This window comes from Cololabis saira, chromosome 16 (assembly GCF_033807715.1).
Source record: "Cololabis saira isolate AMF1-May2022 chromosome 16, fColSai1.1, whole genome shotgun sequence".
NCBI classification, from domain to species: Eukaryota; Metazoa; Chordata; class Actinopteri; order Beloniformes; family Belonidae; genus Cololabis; species Cololabis saira.
Genome location: NC_084602.1, coordinates 15695973 through 15715688, shown reverse-complemented (window position 1 = coordinate 15715688; position 19716 = coordinate 15695973). Strand labels below are relative to the sequence as shown.

Sequence of the window (19716 nt, the reverse complement as noted above, 5' to 3'; positions counted from 1 at the left end):
TGCTGCTCAGGTCCAGTTTTATCCTACAAGTGCATGCTTGTTTGGACATGTGATAGTGCTCAGGGGATCAGAGGGTTTTTTATCATTATTACTATTATTATTTCTATTTCTTTTGTTGCTTTCACCCTCCATAACACTTTCTATGTTACAAGTGTATAAAAAGCGCTATACAAATAAAGTAATTTACTATTAATTGAAAGAATTTCAGTGTGTTAAAAAGATGTGAAATACGGTACCTTTTTTTCTTTTTTTCAATTTTGCTGTTGGGGTTTTGAGATTTCAGTCACTTAGCAACTTATTTCAGTTTAGCTTCCAGAATCTAACTAAAGAGCTGTGCGGTTGTTTTAGTGTAAATGAAATGGATTTTGGAACATTTGTCCATCCACACCCCGTACAGTTCAGCTTTTATTGTGCCTCGGCTCCCTCTGATCAGTCATAAGACGATGATCACCTGCCTAACACGGGTCATCCTCGTAAACTAACAGAGCTCTGGCTGGTCACGGTGTAGACAAAGAAGACCTGAGGGAGTCCTGGAGGGCCCGGTACCAGGACAGCAGCAGTACACTGCCAAAACAGCCCTAAATCTGGTCAAATAATCTTATGTTTAGTAAAAACGTCTCTGCCGGTGGGTTAACAAAAATGTTCTTGACTAAAATCCTTCAAACTAGCAAAAGTCTAGTCACAAGACAAAAAGTAAGGCTAATCTTTTTAAAACAAGGCTTTTTAAATCTTTCGTAGAAATCGTTTTCCTTTGGCCCATGCAGGAGGGGGTGGCGTTTCTGGGCACGAGGCTCGTCTGGGGCAAATGTCAAAGTAACATCCGTCTGAACAGAAATGGTAATCATAAAATGTGTTTAACCCCTCCTGACATCTTTAAGCCACGGCTCGGCCGCTGTGGCTGGGCTGGGGGAGCTGGGAGTCGGCTGCGGGGCTGCATGCCTGCCGCAGGGTGGGTCCGGCTCACTGAGGGTCCAGCTCGGATCAGACTTCTGCTCATCAGCGACGTGACCAGAAATGTCAATGAATGATTGGTAAGAGTTAAAATAAGGTAACATCACACTTGGCATTAGCCAAGCCAAAGTAAAATAGCTAAAGTTAGCTACTGTAACTCAGGGGTTTTATACACAGTCTAGGGTAAAGGCATGCTGATCCAGGGTGATGTTAGTAATTCTGCAGTCATCTCGGTCGAGCACCCCCGATTGGTTCGCTAGGTTTTGTACCGGTGGAAATGGCTCAGAATGGGAGGAGTACCGAACCCATTTCACGAGAGAGGATTTACTGCAACGTGCACTGGGGTTTTAGTGTTTTCCTTCTTCACTTCCCAGTTTTCCCGTTTCCTTGTGCTCTTCTTTTGGTTTTTCTTTTAAAAGAAATTAAATAAATAATAATAATAATAAAAAGACATTTTTATTGTTACTCCTGCTTTTGGGTCTGTAACCCCTGAAACCCGACAGTGACACACTATAAAAATATCCCCAAATATAATCTTGAAATTGCCTTGTTAAAGAGATCATCATTTGTCTTTTTGTTATTTTTATGAAAAGTTGCCAGCCATTTTTATTTGTTGTTATTGTTCAAATGTCTTCAAGCTTGTAGCTTCAGCATTTCCATTTGAGTGAATTAAGATATTTCTACAATTATTTTGGATGAAATTGTTTAAACTGCGACTTGAAGCGAGACAATGGTTTGGATTGCATAAATGACTACGTTGCTGTAAATAACAGATCAATCTGACATTCAACTCCCCACAAACACCCAGACATCCTTCCCGTGGCTATGTAAGCGACACTTCTGTCGTCTCCTTGCAGTCCCACAAGTCCAAGGCTTTTGGAGAGCGAATCACTTCCCGACGCTCGCGCTCGACTGGTTGGCTTTTGTCCTCTCCAAAGTGTTCAGAGTGCGTGCTAGGTTAGCCTTCTGTCTGTCCAGGCTAGAAGTGTCCCGCGTTTGGACGGTGATGTTTCCAGCGGCTTGCTGGTTGACACGACTTCGCTCCAAACTGGCGGAAGTGCGTGACTGAACAGTACTTTCTCCCATGGAAGTATCGACAGGGCGCAATTGGTTGGCCCTCCCTCGGTCCAAACTGTTCACTGTGTTTAGTTGGCTGCTTCTCGCGTGGTCCACGGTCCCAGGTCCACCTGATTGGTTTGCTCTCCCTGTCTGCTGATTGTTCAGGGTTTGGAGCTGGCTGGTCCTGTCTCTCTCAGGGAGTTTGGGCAGAGTGGAACTGGTTCTGTCTGTGTTAAAAGTTTGTATCTTCTGTTTGTCTCTGTCCCTCTCCAAACTGGCCTCCCTGCGCAACACTCCGCTCCTCTCTCTCTCCAGGCTGCTCTGGATCTCAGCTCTTCTAGCCAGAGCTTCTCGCAGTTGGTTGCGGAAGATTTCAATCTTCCCCTGCAGCTCCTGGAGCTCCCCCTCCCACAGGCTGGTCTGAGCGGCCCGGTTCCCCAGCGGAGAGAGCACCAGGCCCGTGGAGGCCAGGGTGGACACGGGGCCCCCGTTGGCTTGGAGGTTAATCTGGGGAGAAGTGAAGCCCCCCAGAGTGCCCAGGCCCAGGCCGCCCAGGCCGAGCCCGGGCCGGCCAACCATCCCGGGCCGGCCACGGACCGACGCGGTGTGTGTGCGCAGGCGGTAGCTGTGAAGCGTTTCCAGGTCGAAGTGGACGCGCTTCTCCTTGGGTTCCAGGGACGGTGAGGAGCTGCCAGTGTCCCCGGCAGCGGATGCAGGGAGGGACGTAGGGGGGGAGGGTGGAGGAGGCTGATGCTGCTTCCTGTGTAGGGTGCAGTTTTCTGAGATACAAGAGGAAGGTCTGTGAAAGAGAGGAAGAGAGCAGCAAAGGGGTTACTGCAGAGAGACTGGGCTCATATCCAGTACAGCACTAATCTGCATTAATATGACAAATATCATCTGGCCTTCATCAACGAATGTCACAGTAAAAGACAAACACAATGAGTTTCACCTGATAACAAGTTATAACTATATGTTGTGTTTCTTTTTAACACAACCCCTAAACGTTCCCAGTGATGGAGAAAAAAGTAAGTGAACCCATAAACGAATTATTCAAACATGAAAGGAGTTTGGAGGAATGATACCACAATTAACTATTTTATACTTGCTGTTTATTAGAAGCAGCTGCTGATGCGACCCATGCCGCGGAAAAATTAGGTCTCTGAAGACCAGAGGTGGACAGAGTACTCGACCCCAGTACTTGAGTAAGAGTACAAATACTACTGGTCAAAATTTACTCCGTTACAAGTAAAAGTAGCTGAGTCAAAATATTACTCGAGTAAGAGTAGAAAAGTACTTGCTTTTAAAGGTACTTAAGTATCCAAAAGTAAATGCTTTTAAATTTACTTTAAGTAAAAGTAAGAGTAAGAGTAAATTTCTTATTTTCCACATCAGTAAATTACTATATTTTTTCTAAATTAATTTAAGGATCTTTTAACTTTTGTTTCTGAGAATTAACTCTTTGAAACCAGCTGCACTGATGTGCTGCTTTTAGAACCACAATGTTATATAAAACCTGCAGAAACACCAAAAACAAATCAAATGAATGGGATCATAAGAGGACAGCAGATGATGCAGAGTTTATTAACTTTCTTCTCCTGACGCAGGCGTAGCCATTGTTGCGGCTCTGTCTTGACTTGTTGCGGCTCTGTCTTGACAAACGCAGGCTACTTTGGTGGTATCGTTTTGAGGAGGCTTGACATAGCGTGCACTGTGATAGGTCTCCTCCTTTGACAAAAACAGCTTGTGTCCAATACGATTTTAGGGAAGAAGAAAAAAGAGCAGACCTGAAAGTAATCAGTACTTTTCAGCCTTCCTAGAAATTTACTCGAGTAAAAGTAAAAATATTTGTCTTGGAAATGTATTCAAGTAAGAGTAATAAGTACCAAAGAAATCTAATACTCAAGTAAAGTACAAATCCTGTGGATATGTACTTAAGTACAGTACTCAAGTAAATTTACTCCGTTACTGTCCACCACTGCTGAAGACGTACGATTCACGGCAGCTGATCTGCAAGAGGCTGGAAACGTTTGCACGAAGCTTGAGAGAGGAGGCATCCATCAGCCCGCAGCAAGACAAACTGTCCTTAAGTGGTAATAGTTCAGTACTGAGGCTACTCTTCCTTTCCTCTTCCTCAGGTTTCTTCTCAGTAATAATGCATTTATGAATTTGTCCACTTCCACTGCACAAAAATCACAAAAAGAAATCATACAAGCCCCTGCTGGTGCATCTTTGTTTACATCCGTACACCTGAAGCACTGCGTTTGACGTCACTTCCTCTTACTTCATCAGAACATCACCACTGGTGAGGTACGGTGGGGTGAGCATCATGATTTGGGCTGATTTTACCATGTCATCCCACCTGCCACCATCAAGAGTTAAAAGAATTCCCAGACTAAATCACAGACCTCTACAAGATAATATCAGGGTAGCTGTCACATACTGAAGTTTAGCAGACATTGGAAATGTGTTTTGGATAGAGTTATGGGAGGAGCCAAATGCAGGAGAATGAGCAGCGACAGGAGTAACAGAAAAGTCTTTTATTTAACAGAAAGCAACGGAGGGAAAACAAAAAACTCCACTAGAAAGCCAAGAAAACAACAAGACACCAGACACAGGTGCAAACAATCGGGGAAGATTGGCCAAGACAAGTCAAACTCGGAACAAAACACACTAGGAACCAGAATTTCAAAATAAAACAGGAAACCAGTCAAACACAAAACCAAACCAGAAGAACCACAACAAGAAACCCAAAACCAGAGACCATGACACAATCGTCCTAAAGGTGAAAAACGGCTCCAGAAACACAAGAAGCAAACAAAAACAAACATAGAAACATATCTGCCTTAGTGGCCCCGTCCAGCAGGCCCCACAGAGACGATGCCACCTCAAGATCCACCCCAGACAGCCTAGAAACATCCCTGATCTGAGGCGCTCCTCGAGGGAGGAATAGTCCAAAATTCTCCCTGAACGTTGTGCATGAACGACTCAGAGTTCCTGAAAGCTTTTGATGTACGCCAATACGGCCGAAAGAGGTTTAACCATAAATTAGAGTTCACGTACTTTTCTCACCTGGTCGTAATACAGCATATTTGAAGTGTTGGTGTGTTTTTATCCTGCATACATTTAGTTTGTGCTATTATTGTAACTCAGATGGAGACACAGAATATTACAGAATGCAGTCGATTTCATTAAGCGATATAACTTAAACCGAGCTAATACCACAGCTTTAGTTTGCAGCTTTTCCCTGACAGGATTTCAAAGAAGGCTTATTTCAGGACATCTTCAACCATTGTTCCTGACAAATGACTCCTGTTTGAGTATCCATCCATCATTGTCCTGCGTCTTATCTGGGACCAGGTCTGGCAGTCTGAGCAGAGATAACCACACCTCCTTTCCTCACCCACTTCCTAGCGCTGTCGGTGAGGCCGAGGCCATCTCATGGCAGGTAAAAAGGTATAATCTCTCCAGCTAGTCCTGGGCTTGCCCCCAGGCCTCCTTCTGGCCTCTTTTACTCATTTAATCAAATAATTCAGAGTCAGTGGCTTTCTTTTTTTCGGTTTTGCATTAAACTTTGACAGATATCTCAGTCAGCATCAGCTGTCTCAGCCCTTTAAGACTGTGATTTCTCCTCATGCATTACTTTTCTTATCACTCCTCAAATGTGAAATTATCTGCCAGAGCATCAAAACTATGTCTGCCTGCTGCCAAAACACTGATTTGCAAAGAAATAAGCAGTTTCACGTTGATGATAAATTTGCTTATATGCCTTCTTTTTAGACACTTTTGGTGCAGCAAAAAGTCCACACACACGTGCTTAAAAACCACAGCTGTCAGCTATGGACCAATCCAGACGATCGATATTAAGCTATTAGCTGTAAAATAATCCACACCCACATCTGATAGAGGGGGTAAATCTTCTTCCACTTCCAATGTTTTATATATCGGGACACAATAAATAAAAAGTCATCAAAAAAAGTCACCTCGTCCGAGGTCGACCCTAAAATGAGGAAATACTACCTCAGATGAACAGCATCAGGTGAAATATTGCCGGTTTGTGATTTATTCTACGTCATTAAGCCACGCTGGGGTGCCAGTGCTTAAAAACAACTGGTTACACGTTTACAGCAGGAGGTAAAACCGTTCAGGTTCAGCCGGGTGCTGCCTCCCTAAAAACAGGCGTTCTGCAGCTTGATGGTCCCAAGCATTCAGGTGTGAGGCAACACGATACCAATGAGGAAAGACATCAGGAGTGATCTTAGAGAAGTAACGGTTTGGAGTCCATCAGAGACTTTTCCTCATTCAGGGCACTTTCTAGCCACCTCAGAAGTGGAAGTCCTGACAAGCTAACTCCACGGTCAGACCGTGCAATACTCAAGTCTCAGACTCCACAGACCTCACTTAGGGCCTGATTTACTAAAGGTTTGCGTGCGTAAAAACTTGTGCAAACTTGACAGCACCCGCAAACCAATGTGCAAGCTGATCTACTAACAGTGTGCAAAGAGGACTGCGCCTCTCAAATGAGCAAAATAGCACACACTGTTCATTTACCACACGCAATGAGATTTACCAAGCCTGAAAGTAATTGCGGGGATTGTGATTGCGTCTGTATTTAATACGTTCGAAAGGAAGGTGCTAATCTGCCCAGCATTACGCACCGATGGCTGCTGTTATTGTGGCAAGGAGGCGACATCGCCAAAATCAAAGAATACGCAGAGAGAGAGTCTTTATTCTGCTCCATGCTATTTTAAAAATGGTTGCACAAGTTTTATTAAAGGCCACTTTTTCTTTAGTTCTTCGCCTTATATCTTGCCACCTTCTTTTAACCTCATCTGCCGTTCTTTTTGTCTTACCAACTGCATTTATTCTATCGCAGATTTTCTCCCATATTGCGTTTCTTTTGGTAATGTTTAAATTTCTTTGCTGTAGTTCATGAATGTGTTTATTTGCCTCTTCCACTAATATCTCTAACTCCAACTCGTCAAATTTCATTTTGCGCTTGCGACTATCCTGCTTTCCATCCAGACTCTCCATGGCGCAAACCCTAAGACACGCAACACCTCATTTAAATACTGCGGTTTGCACCTGTTATCAATTGCACAAGTATTCTTAGTTGATCACCCGCAAAACACACAACAACAGCACGTGCAAACTTTTTCAGTGCACACGCATTTTAGTACTCTTTATTTAGGATCTCAGTAAATCAGGCCCTTAGCGTGTTAAAAATCTATGAAAGTACGAAAGGAAAAGGCCTCTTTCTTCTCTCTCTTTCTTCTACCTCTTTGAAAACTTTGATGCAAAAGTTAAAGAATCCTTCCAGAAGAATTATGTTTTTATTTACTATTTTCTTATTTATAGCTCTCAGGGGCCCCTCAGGGTTTGGGTGTCGCTTGGCATCAGAAATTGAGTCCTAACCACAAATAGCAGCACATGTGGATTTGTTTACCAGTCAAAGCTCGTCTGCAGCATCTGCATACGAACATACTGTACATTCCTTGAAATATGTTGAAGTCAAAGTAGAAGAAAACACAGCACGCGGCTCATAATAGCATCCTAAATTAAGAAAGGCTGAGAAGCCTCCCCAAACACAAGCAAACACCTCTACATGAGTCTACGAAAAAGAAAAACCACGTTACTAATGGGCGAACAACCGCTGGTCATCAAATTTACTTTACAAAACTTACAACCACCTGAATTAAAATTCTTCTAGTATCGCTCATCAACGAGTACAAACCAGTCCAAGATCTTCATTTCGCCACTCTGCATCCCCCAAAAGAGCAAAAACCAGTCCAGATTTAATATTTCTGCTCCTCTAACCCGGTCCTCCATCCATCCCAATTCAACTAAAGGTCAGAAAGAATTTAAAACCATCATTTTGAGATGAAGAAGTTTGGTTTAGCTTTAAATACAGCTGTTGTTCACCTGAGGTTAATATCTGATGAGTTATTCTGTTACTCTGTTCTGGTACGTAAAACTTTCGTACTAAAAGAGGATGGACTTTTGTCACATATATCACCTTTATTTAAGTTTTACAACGAACTTCATAATGTTTCTCCTTCATCAATTCCCACAGACTCCCTTGGGGGCTACAGAGCGTATTATCATCTATCTCAGAAAATACATCATCTGCAGATTTGTAAGTTTGAGCCGATGAGGACATCCTGAAGTTTGACCCCAGATCCTTTTTCAGTGTCTCCTGTAAAAACCACACGGCTCATTCTTGATATTTCAGATGTTTTGAGGTGGAGCGTCATGTGAAGGGAAAGGGCAAACAAAATGAGCTCGTTACTTTTGATCGATGCCGGTCAGCTCCTTCCCGACGTCCTCATACGTGGCGTTGATGGCTCTGTGGATTTTCTGCAAGTAGAGGAGATGATTAGTAGAAAGGAACTCGCTCCGACTCCGACTGATCTGCGAGCAATCGGGAGAGCATCATCCAGCTGTATAGACATCTGTGGCAGCTGCAGGGGTCCTCTGAATAATTAAAAACGCGTGATTATTTTCTGTTTAAAATGAAAGACAAGTTACAGCAATCGATGCCTAAGCCCGTTTTGATGAGGGGTATCAAAGGGCTTAGGTCGGACTGAACATAGCCAAATAAACTTATTAAGTACGACTCCGCTGTAATTTCGTTGCGGATGAATGTCTGAAGACGTGAGCGGAGAAAATGAGACTTTCATTATAGATAGGGCGCGTCTGGAGGGATGAGGTCCGATGTCATGCTTTCAGAAAGCTGAGCTGCTTTTGCGATGAGCGCTGGAGGCGGCCGGCCGTTTAGAGAGACGCAGCAAGCAAATGTGGGCCGTCTCCGCGCTCAAAGTGCTGCGTCCGTCACGAGCTCAAACAACAGCCACAGGCATCTCATTTGGTAATAGCAACAGTTGCATGAGAAAAACAAAACATATGACTGTTAAACCCCCTTTCTGTTGTTCCTTTTTTTTGTCGTGAAGACAAAATTTCTGTAACTGGAAGATGAGCCTCTCAAGATTTCTTCACGGCAGCAGATACAGTATTTGGACAACGACAGCTTCCATCAGTTTGCTTTCATACGCCACCACGGTGGACTTTAATTTAAGAGGTTTCACAAAAATATGGCATTCATCACTTAAGAGTTAACAGCCGTTTCAAGCAAAGCACCTCCATCTTTAAAGTATTTGGCGGACTGACTGAAAGGACGTAAAAAGACCAGATGTGGTGCTTTTCCCCTCGTTACGTCAAGATAAATGAAGCAGCTAAAAGGTCTGGAGTTGATGTCGGGTATTTGACGACTGTTTGACTGGAGACATCATTTATTGGGCTGGAAAAACAAGATAAATCTATTCGAGAGATGGCAAAACCTTTAGGCCAAATCAAGACACTGGTACTTCACCGGTGGGCTCAATAACACGACAAAGCGGACGATCTCAGAATCCTTTCCTTCGTAAAGAAAAAACCCTTCTCAACAAAATATCTTGGAGAAGGTAAAAGTATCATCGCCAAATCCTAAAAACTCATCGTCCAAATCCTTCTGGACCAAACTGAAGCAAATTGATAAAAGTTATTTCAAATAAAATCATAAGCTCCGCCGTAATCATTCGTGTAAGAGGAGAAAAAGCTAAAATGTCAAAAATCATAGATGCACGATGTGTGGTCATTAACGCGCTAATAAAACGGTGCCAGTAGGAAATATATTTAGTTAATTTATAGGCTACATTAAGATATAATTAGGTAATTAACAGAGTCCTTTATTTGGGTTAATTATTGTAATTAATGTAGTATAAAGAAAAGGTCAAATTAAATCTGTCCTCTGTAATCAAGTTTCATTAAAAAGAGTTGCTGCATGATTGGGTGTAGTTACACGATTCTACCAGCAGAGGGAGTAGGTTACCTGCAGAAAACCTCACCGCTCCACAGACACTGAATTACAGTCCGTGTTTGGGTACAATTCCTGCGTTTGTGCCTCGGTGTGGAGGAGATGTGCCTTTAGCATGTGACAGAGTGTGTGTGCAAGCGTGGCACATGTGTTTACTCACCTGGCTGGTGTGCAGCCAGTACGTAAGTGTGTTTGTGCGCCGGAGGCGGGGGATGACCAGGTGATAGAAGGTGTGTTCGCCTGCCAGGGTCAGCAAGGCGCCACCGACCCCCATACACAACAACACGAACAGGCCTGAGAAATGCTGGATCCCCATCTGTAGAGTCTGAGGGAGAGAAGACACGGGACAAGACAAAGGAGACAGGGGGGGGGGGGGGGGCATCAGTGATTAGTGGAGGAAAATACAGAGATTGATTATCTGTGTTTGCATAATTACTGTTTAGGCCTTGCTCGGCTGTGTAAGCACATAAGAATAGAAATATAGCGGGTAGAGTGTAAAGGAGTGTAAAGGACAGGAAGGGGTGAAGCAAAGTGGAGGAGAGAAAAAGGAGGAGGGGGGGGGGGGTGATTCACTGATGCTTTCAAGTGCCTGAAGGAAGTGGAAGTGGCAGTGGCACGCTCTTCCAGTGCTCTGTAATCATGTTTCCTCCACCCAACTCATTTCTGCACTGCCTCTGATGGCAATTAGACCCATGCTGACTCGGCAACTTCATCAGCGACAACAGTTAGCTCCTTTTGCTCCCAATCCAGAGGGCAAGTCCGCTCTAAAGCCCGCACCGCCTCGGAGCGGCCCGCTCCCCCGGCTGGCGTGGAGACTAATAACTTTCTGATGCGGGGTGAAGTTAAGGTTGGGGATGTAATACCATCATTCAACTTTAAAGCGGGCTTTTACAAAAGGATGGATGAGCGAGTCCAACAGCGCCTCTATTCACAAACAAGAGATATACCGTAGCTAAAGACGGTGCGATCTGTCTAGAGATTTCCACTTCCTGAAGAATAGTAAATGGAAAAAAAAGGATGCCAAGAACTAAGAGTACTCCTCTGTAGCAGTCACACAAAAGATGAATAAGTATTGACGTTCAGACAGTACGTTCCTGAAACTGCGGTTAAGGTCGCGGGGAGGTCTGACTTTATGTGATTTGATGCCTTTGTGTGTATGTGGAGCTGTCTGTCCACGTGTGTGTGGCGAGCTGGCAGCCAATCTCGTCCGCGTCCTGAAGGGAGACTCATTTATAGGAGTAGAGCTGCAGAAGGATTTGCTTTGCACACCGCACACGTACCAAATATGAAGACTCCCACCGATGGCTTACCTCGGTGACTGCAAAGACTCTCTTTCCACAGGGCACAACCTTATACCATTTGTCGTGTAGCATATCCATGAAGCCGTCAGACTTGTAGCGACTCACAAACTCCGATACGTTGCGGCTCAGAGGAGAACCCTGGGGGAGGCCTATACCGTAGCCTGAAAAGGAATGAAAAAAAGATGGACAAAGGTGTGAATGCAGGTAAGCAGAGGTGAACAGTACAGTACACGAATGAAGGAGGAGATGTGCTCTCGGATGGGAGGACAGTTCGCCGGAGGGTTGTTCCCCTCTGGGAAAAACGGGACTAACTGTTGTGCAGCCTTCACTTTGAATCAGCATCAGCCCTGTTTTTATTAAACTCTTGTATATTCTTGAGAGAAAAGTGCACGTGCAAATAATTTAAAAGGAACATTCAGGAGTTGGAACAAGCCAAGGCCTTTTATTGGATGGTAAGAAGTGTCAGCTGTCCTTAGGGACTAAAACGATATGAATTGATGCTTTTTAAGAACAGAATACGTGTTTGCAGCAAAATGGCAATTAATGTAAGCACTCGGGGCACTTGAGCTACATCAAAATGAATTACCGTTTTAAACCTCTGACAAGACTCAAACGTCTCACTCCACTTAAATCAGCACAAAAGAGTTTATTTCATATTGTAATCCTGATTTTAAGAAATATTTACTTATTGTTAAAAAGCATCTTCTTGTTTCTTTCCATCTCCTGCAACTATAGGCAAAAACCACTTGTACAGACGTATGACAACGAAGCAGTGAATGGACGGACTTCATGGGCGCATTTACGCGGCTAGAAACAGTTGTTTCATCACTATTATTCCCTCTTGTTCTTACATTAATCGCCATTTTACTGCAAACACGCTTTCTAACTCAAAACTGATTTGATTCACGTGACATTGGTCTCTAATAAAGGTTTACACACTTTAAAAAGGGTGTTTTAACTTCAGAGTGTTCCTTTAATAAGTAAAGGTTGTCGTTGTATAAGGAGGTGAATTAGTCTGGTGGAGGAAACAACACACCCTGGATCAAGTTTCTGCAATCACCCCTCAGCAGGAACAACAGTTCTGTCTGTACGGATGGTCACTATAATTAGTGGAAAAAAGAGAAACATGAATATCAGTGAGCTGTAGTGGGATGAGCTTAGTCTCCTCTCGGCTTCCCTTAGAGGTTTCTGAGAGGAAAATTTGCATGGCAAGTTTCATATTTGTCTGTTGTGTGTGCTTTATTACTTCCATTTTATTAGAACTAACTCAATTTCGGTCAGTGTTTTCACAGAGAAACTCTTGAAGCTTGCCGGAGGAATATTAAGCGGTAGACGATGCCTCATACTAGTGTGGCCACAAACCTGTAAATGTACATCTCTGTTCACTGTTACACCAACCAGCCTTCTTCAGCAAAATATATAGTTTTTTTGGTCCAGGATTGTCCGATTCTCTTGAAAAAGTCAGCAGTACAGCATCAAACATAGCAGTGCTTCCTACCGCTAACCCACCGTGACCTCATCAGCGGAGCCGTCAGTTGCACAGCACTCATTGTAGTCCATGACGCAGATCATCCGCTCCGAGCTCACTTCAAACTGATTCCCTGCGGTTACAGATTCAAGACCTAGTTTTGTAGAAAGGCCAGCTCCTCTGCAGACAACATCTACTGGTTTGGAGATAAGTTAAAAAGCCAAAGTGCAGAAACCTGATTATTTCCCTTTCGTAGCGCTTTCCCCATTAAATTCATTATCTACTGTTTCATTACTGTGTGATGACAGCTGTGGTCACTGATTACTTTTCAGGGTGATATTTAACATGCTACATGAAGTGCTAATTAAATATTATATGCACATAGATTTCCCTGTGTCACAATCTTAGATTTAATGACCGCAAAGATTCGGTGTAAATGAACAATTTTCTGAACCCTTCAAGTCATTTGTGTTTTGTTTCCTTTTAAGACCGACATCTTTTGATTAGTCTAAAACAATTCAGCACAATGACAAAAGCAAAACTAGGTTTCTGGGCTGTTTCATCGGAAAACAAAAGCCTGGAACGTCCCATTCTCATCCGTGTTCAAACCTGGCATCACAGTGCTTGTGATTCTTTAACATGTGGACAAAGTTGGGCAAGTTATTTCCAAAATGCAATAATGTTTATTTTGCTCTCATTTGAAAATAATATAATATATAATATATTTTCGCGACCATAAGGCGCACATAAAATTCTTTTTTTTTTTTTTAAGTGTGCCGCGCGCCCAATGAAACGGTGCGCCGTATCTATTACCTGTATTACGGTAATGTAAGGTGGACAGCCACCATGAGAACGGTAAAGGGAGAGGGGGGGCGTGTGAAGCACAGACGGAAGAAATTAAAATTTAACATTTTCATGGAGGTCCGTCTTGGTGCTTTCGCTTCATGAAACGGGGCCAGCGCAGCAGCAGCGCCCGGCGGATTATATGGAAAAGATGGAGAGCGTCCGCTCATTCTGCAGCCGACACATCACGAACATGGACAGGTGCCGCTCACGTTAGGTGAATCACACGGTGGAGTTAACGGGGACCACCGCGGGGGAGCGGAGTGGGACCGGGGACGCGGGACCACCTCGGGACCACCGCGGGGGAGCGGACCGGGACCCGGGACCAGCGCGGGGGAGCGGGACCCGAGACGCGGGACCAGCGCGGGGGAGCGGACCGGGACCCGGGACCACCGCGGTCGGGATCCGCAGCACAACGGGGTATGAAAAGTTTATTTACTCTTGTGCTTGCCTGTCACGCTGATGGACAGAAACTGCCGGCTATGGTGATTTTTAAAAGAAAAGCGTTGCCTAAACAGACTTTTCCAGCCAGAGTGAAATGAAAAGGGCTGGTGGCTGAGACAGGTTTATGTGCGGCGACCCGGTGGTTTTTTTTCTTCCGGAAACAGAAGATGAACCTTTGAAGGGTTTGATTGATGTGAAAAGTAAAATAAAATATCAAACTAGGTTTTGCTCCGCTCTATTTTTAAACAAGCACTCTTGTGTGTGTGTTCTGCAGTGCTTGTGTGTGTTTTGCGGTGCGCGTGTGTGCAGCTCCGTGTCTGTAGACGGCATCTTTTGGGTCGGTGCGCCGTATGTGTGTTGAAAATCCAAAAATGACACACAAAACTGAGGGTGCGCCTTTTCACACGGTGCGCCGAATGGTCGTGAAAATACGGTAGTGATATATCAAAGAAAGGTGCAGCTGAGGATTTGGTGGTCTCAGGATCTTATCTCTGAGACCACCGAATTGGATCCTGCTGGCATCATCGAGCAGGGGATGCTACCTCTCACTGGAGAGGTTCACAGCTAAGTATGTAGTGGTGGTTATGAGGATCAGCACCTTCAAAACGAAGAATATGTTTCTCAATGTGGCAGAAAGTCACTTTCTGACTAAGAAGAAGTCCAGCTGGGTGTAGGTTAATTGATAAATATTCTGGTGCATAGTGTTTTAAAATTGGATTCGGATCTGCTTTGTATTGTAATGTATGTTAAATGTGTGTATTCCTGCCTTATATCTCTCTCCCTGGCGTGGTAGGCCGACCCACGCAGTCCACATTTTCTCCCACATGTCCTGACGTACACCACACTTTCATTCAGCAGACCATTGTTTACGCACACACATATCTTAAAGGACCGCAATGGAAATAAGCTCCTGCTTTATTGTGTTTTTATCCTTTTGATGATGGTGTGGCCTATGTATTTATACATTTTCCATTGTCAATAAAGATGTCAAATCAAAAAAAAAAATCAGCCACCCCACTTAGGAAACTACGTAGCGTGGCTGGACTCTCCCTTGGAGACGGGGTAAGAATGTCCTGTCAGTCGGGAGAGACATGGAGTGGAGTCGCCACTTGGGGAGATGCTTTGGATATGTCCTACTGAGAGAAGGTCCCAGTGTAGACCCAGGACATGCTGGAGAGATTATGTGTCTTAGCTGTCTTGGGAACACCTCAGTATTCCCAGAGAAGGGCTAGTGGGAGCTGCTGGGGTAGAGGGAGGTCCCAAACCGGATAAGTGATAGTTAATGGGTGTTTAAATGGTCTGATTCATTATTTCTGAGTTCCTTTAACCAAAATAACCACAAAAACATGACAAAAACAAATTGGCAATGGATACTCCAGAAAGGTAAAAATATATAAATAATAATAAAAAAAAGGCATCACATCTTTAAACCGATGCAGTTTTTCCAAAACAACATATACTAATGATTCCCACTATATCAGTGACTGTGAATGTGCTTGTGATTCCTGGTGTCCAAGTGACGCGCTGTAACGCCGAATGGCCAGGGAGACCTGGAGGAGTATAAAAGGATGGAGACCTGGAGGAGAATAAAAGGATGGAGACCTGGAGGAGTTCCTGAATATGTTCGTGGAGCAGGTCAGAGACAGCGGTCTGGTGCTGAACACACTCCTCTGACCGCTGAGTGTGTTTTGCAGAGGGAGTTTTTCAGGATGGTTTGTCTAGGGTCCTTCTTTCTGCTATTGATACTGGAGGGTCTAACCCTGTGTCCACTGTGAGGTTAATCAACCTTTTTGGATTAAGTTTTGTTCGTATGAAAAACAGAATCGGGTCAGCTTGAAGAGCTGACTGTGTTTTAGACAATTGCTTATCACCTGTTACCAGTTACAACAGCCACTCCCTAAACTGCTCAGGGGTTTGGGCTGGTCCACAACTGTCTCATTTCAGTTGGACAATTCTGTTGGAACACCCTCAACAGAAAGGATGTCTGTTTGCTCTGCAGAACATAGATTAGTTGTTATTCAACTGAAATGTCCTGTTTATCTGTTTGTTACCTCCCATTGTCCATCCACTGTCTACCATTGGTTGTCTTAACATAGCCAACGCCTGTCAGTTTTTTCAATAAATACTTCTTGCAAGAAGGACCCAACAAGCATTTCGTCGAGAGCCAGAGAGCCGTGTTGCTCGGCAGGGCTCCGACGGTGCTTCACTTCTGCGCAGAAGGCCTTAAAAATCATTTCCAAGTCTTTGGTGTTTTTCTTTGTTAAAAGCTGGGTTTGATGTTGTTTAAACCTAACATTTTTGGTGCCGAAACCCGGGATCTCAAGCTCTGACGATCGGAGTGGCGTACGATCAAAAGGAGGCCACCTGGAAGCTGTATGCAGCCGTTCCGACTTCGGGAACGGGCCCAGATTTGGTTTTGCGCTGTTCCGGTCCAGGTGACGAGATTCCGAACCAGGGGAAAGCACTAGAAGACTGGTGAGACCTTTTCTTACTTAAATACTTAGGGGTATTGACGTATTTTTGTGTAAAATACGAGTGAAGTACTTAGGGTGTTGAAGTATTTTTGTGTAAAATACGAGTGAAATTCTGTGTGCTAACAAGAAGGTTAGTGAAAGAGGTGATTGGCAGCAGGTCGGGGACACGATTTTTATAGAAGGCATAGGGGCCTCTAAAAATACTATGCCTGGGGCAGTGCGTAAGGCCAACACGGGGGTTTCGGACCCGACAGAATAACAAGAGGAGGTTTCTTTGGAATGATTTTTAATGGTTTTGTTTTATGTTCGTCCTGTCTAATGTTTGTCTGTTTATGACAGTCTGTTGTCTGTTCAATGTTTGGGGTTTCCAAAATTGAGGGGAAAAATTTAAGTTGTTCACTAAATATCAGGCTAAAACCAAACTGTTGAAAAAGGAAACTTGTGTTCTGAGAGAAACTTAAGAAAAATAACTGGCTAAAAATAGCAGACGCGTGGTTAAGCTGAAACTTATGCTTAAATAATCTCTAAAAGATGCTTAATTGATGGGGAGACGTCCTCAAATTTAAAAATGGAGACAGAATCTTGCGAAATAATAATACACGAAACTTAAAAAGAAGTAAATGGACTAATTTAAGACTAAAAGAAAAAACAATAAGTAAAAATGGGTGAGAGAGGTGGTATTGATGAGACACTGGGAGGGGAGAAGGCTGCTGCTGCGGGGCTGCAGCAGGCCAAAGCTCTGTGTGTGTGTGTGTGTGTGTGTGTGTGTGTGTGTGTGTGTGTGTGTGTGTGTGTGTGTGTGTGTGTGTGTGTCTGTGTGTGTGTGTGTGTGTGTGTGTGTGTGTGTAAAAGTGCTGCTGCAGTGTGGCTGCACGTTTACGAAGAGCTGCATGAGATGACAGGCTTAGTGAAGCCTAAGAGGGAGGTGTCTTCTCATTTGGAGACTAGATGAGTTGAGGGTTGAATTTCCTCTCTGTTGAAGTTTTTGTTAAAATGATACAAATAGCTGCAGCTCTGTGTCTGTGTGTGACTCTCTGTGTGTGTGTGTGTAAGGCTACAGCACTATGTGTGTGTGAAAGCGTGCTCCAGCAGTAGGTGCAGCGCTTTACGAGCGGCTACAGTCTGTGTCTGAAGGAGAGAACTTTTTTGTGTTTCTGGAAAAGGGGGATTTTCAGTGGTGAGGAGACGTAGAAATGGAGAAATATAGTTTGTTCTATCATTCTAAGCCTGAATGAAGGCATAGAATCATAGAATTTTCAAATTGGTTTAATTCACCATTTAATTTGCAGATTACTTTTGTAACACTGTATTTGACTTGGATTGTATGGAAATGGGATTCCTGCGATTTGCGAGCATGAGATGAAATGATTGGGTTGTTTGTGACATGAATGTGAAACAAATCAATCATTTGTCCTTACTCTGTTTGTTGTGAAATCACTACTGATGATTGACAGCTTCAGAGGATGGGTTTCGTCCCGTAAAGTGAGCACCGCTGTATTTTTAGAATACAGTGGAGTGAGGCTGTTCATGAGCCTACTGTCTTTGCATGTCAGTGATATTTTACACAGAAAGGGTTGTATGGAGGAGAAAAAAACGGTTGTACAATCTTTTTAGAAAAGAAGAACTTTGAGTGCATACTAGCCTATTCACACTGAAAATGTGTACATTTGTGATCAGTGTTGCTATCATTTAGATTGGGAGTTAATTTGAAATGCACCAATTGAGTTTGGTTAGTTTAGTTTGAGGAGAAGTAATTTACACACTTGCACTGAAACACAAACCCACATATAGATGATCTGAAGTGTGTGTTTAATGTTAGTGGGTTTTTGTCTATGTGTAGTTTACGCATGGGAATTTATCCCACAATTTTCTTAAGACTTCTATAAGTCTTCATAGAAGAGCATGCATTGCGTTGCAGCATGCAAACAGAAGATTAAGAATCTCCTGAAGACTATATGATTAATCTGGAGACAATTTTTCTGACAATTTTCTGACAATTTTCTGGCATTTCTTTTTGATTTGGGGAAAATATAGCTCAACAACAGTTGAGAAGGCATTATTTGATAGAATGCTTCCTTTTCAGTCCGACGTTTTGTGACAATGAATTATTGTTTATATATATGTATACAATATATATATATATATAAGTTCACTGAAGACTACTGTTTACGTTGCAGGAGAGTTGCTGCACTGACAGTTTTTGTGTGGTGTTACTTTAATAAGATCATAACCCACTTGGGTTGAAATAAGAACGTTTTTCAATGAGAAATTCTGTAGTCTAATCTACGGTGGGAGACAGAGTTTAAAAGGTTTTTGCCCCCATCTAATCTGGTGATGGGAGGGGGGATCTCTGAGGGACATAGATATCCAACCCTAGAGAATCATTGAGTCAGACCTGCCGACCTGCCAGGATGCAGAGGTCAAGAAGTGGGAGGGCCACTTATCTGGGGAGGAGTCAGGACTCAGGTGGTCCTGACCCCCTCTACCCCTGTTGACATTAGAAACAATGCTCTTGCAAAGATAAAAAAGCATTTGGCTAAATGAAGGTGCTACTGCAACTAGCTACTGTAACTTCAGAAGGCCTTTGTCTGGAGCGAAGCAAACTGGTGCTTCCAAGGAAGTTGTTCCCCCTGGTGGCTAAGTTGAGCCATAGGGAGTTTCTATGGCTCAACAGGAGGGAGTAGGGGTACATATGATACATCATGAGGATTAAATACTAAATACCCTTTAAAATTTTTTTAGTAGGAGCTTTCCGACATGTTGCAGATACAACATGAAAGGACCTATCCATTTGAAGTCGTTCATATGGATTTCATTCTTGGAGTGAACTAATGGCCTGTTAAGTTAAGGCTCAGGAAAACCATGGCCTGAATGCCGACCATTAGTCGAACTGTACATGAGAATGTTTAGAATTCTTGTGGGCTGCTGTTTTCTTCCTCTCTCCTTCTCCTAAGCAGAAACTGCTGGAACTGGGTGACCAGATCCTGCGTCGAGTGGTGAAACGTCATCACTCCGTCAGGACGGGCCCTTTTTGCTGTCCAAATCAGGACACCGACAGCACCGGCAGCAGTAAAGGCTGCTGAACGATCTACTGCGTTCACCAGTTGCAGTGAAAGCTAGCAGAGAAATTCCAGGCTTGAGTAGGCGGGAAGTCGGACGGTATTCAAACCTTTGTCCGCTGAAGAACTCAACTGATGCCTATCTCACCAGCACGGCCTGAAGAAGAAGACTAGCCAAACTGACTTGCGACAACAAACTGGAGAGGAGTCCGAGAGAGATGGAATTCACTTTTTCACTACTGAGTCATGCTGACATAATGACTGAAAT

At 43.6% G+C, this 19716-nt stretch overlaps 1 protein-coding gene across 1 annotated transcript in view; it reads right to left on the bottom strand.

Annotated features, from left to right (window-relative positions):
* Positions 1-1161: 1161 nt before the first annotated feature.
* The window catches only part of LOC133462631 (glutamate receptor ionotropic, NMDA 3B-like), a 149632-nt gene continuing 131077 nt past the window's right edge, over positions 1162-19716 (bottom strand). The window contains exons 9-12 of the mRNA XM_061743962.1: positions 11170-11321; positions 10020-10184; positions 8297-8364; positions 1162-2809 (exon numbers count right to left, since the gene is read on the bottom strand). Coding sequence (XP_061599946.1) covers positions 1840-2809; positions 8297-8364; positions 10020-10184; positions 11170-11321 — 1355 coding nt within the window. The 3' untranslated portion in view covers positions 1162-1839. The remainder of the gene's footprint in view (positions 2810-8296; positions 8365-10019; positions 10185-11169; positions 11322-19716) is intronic.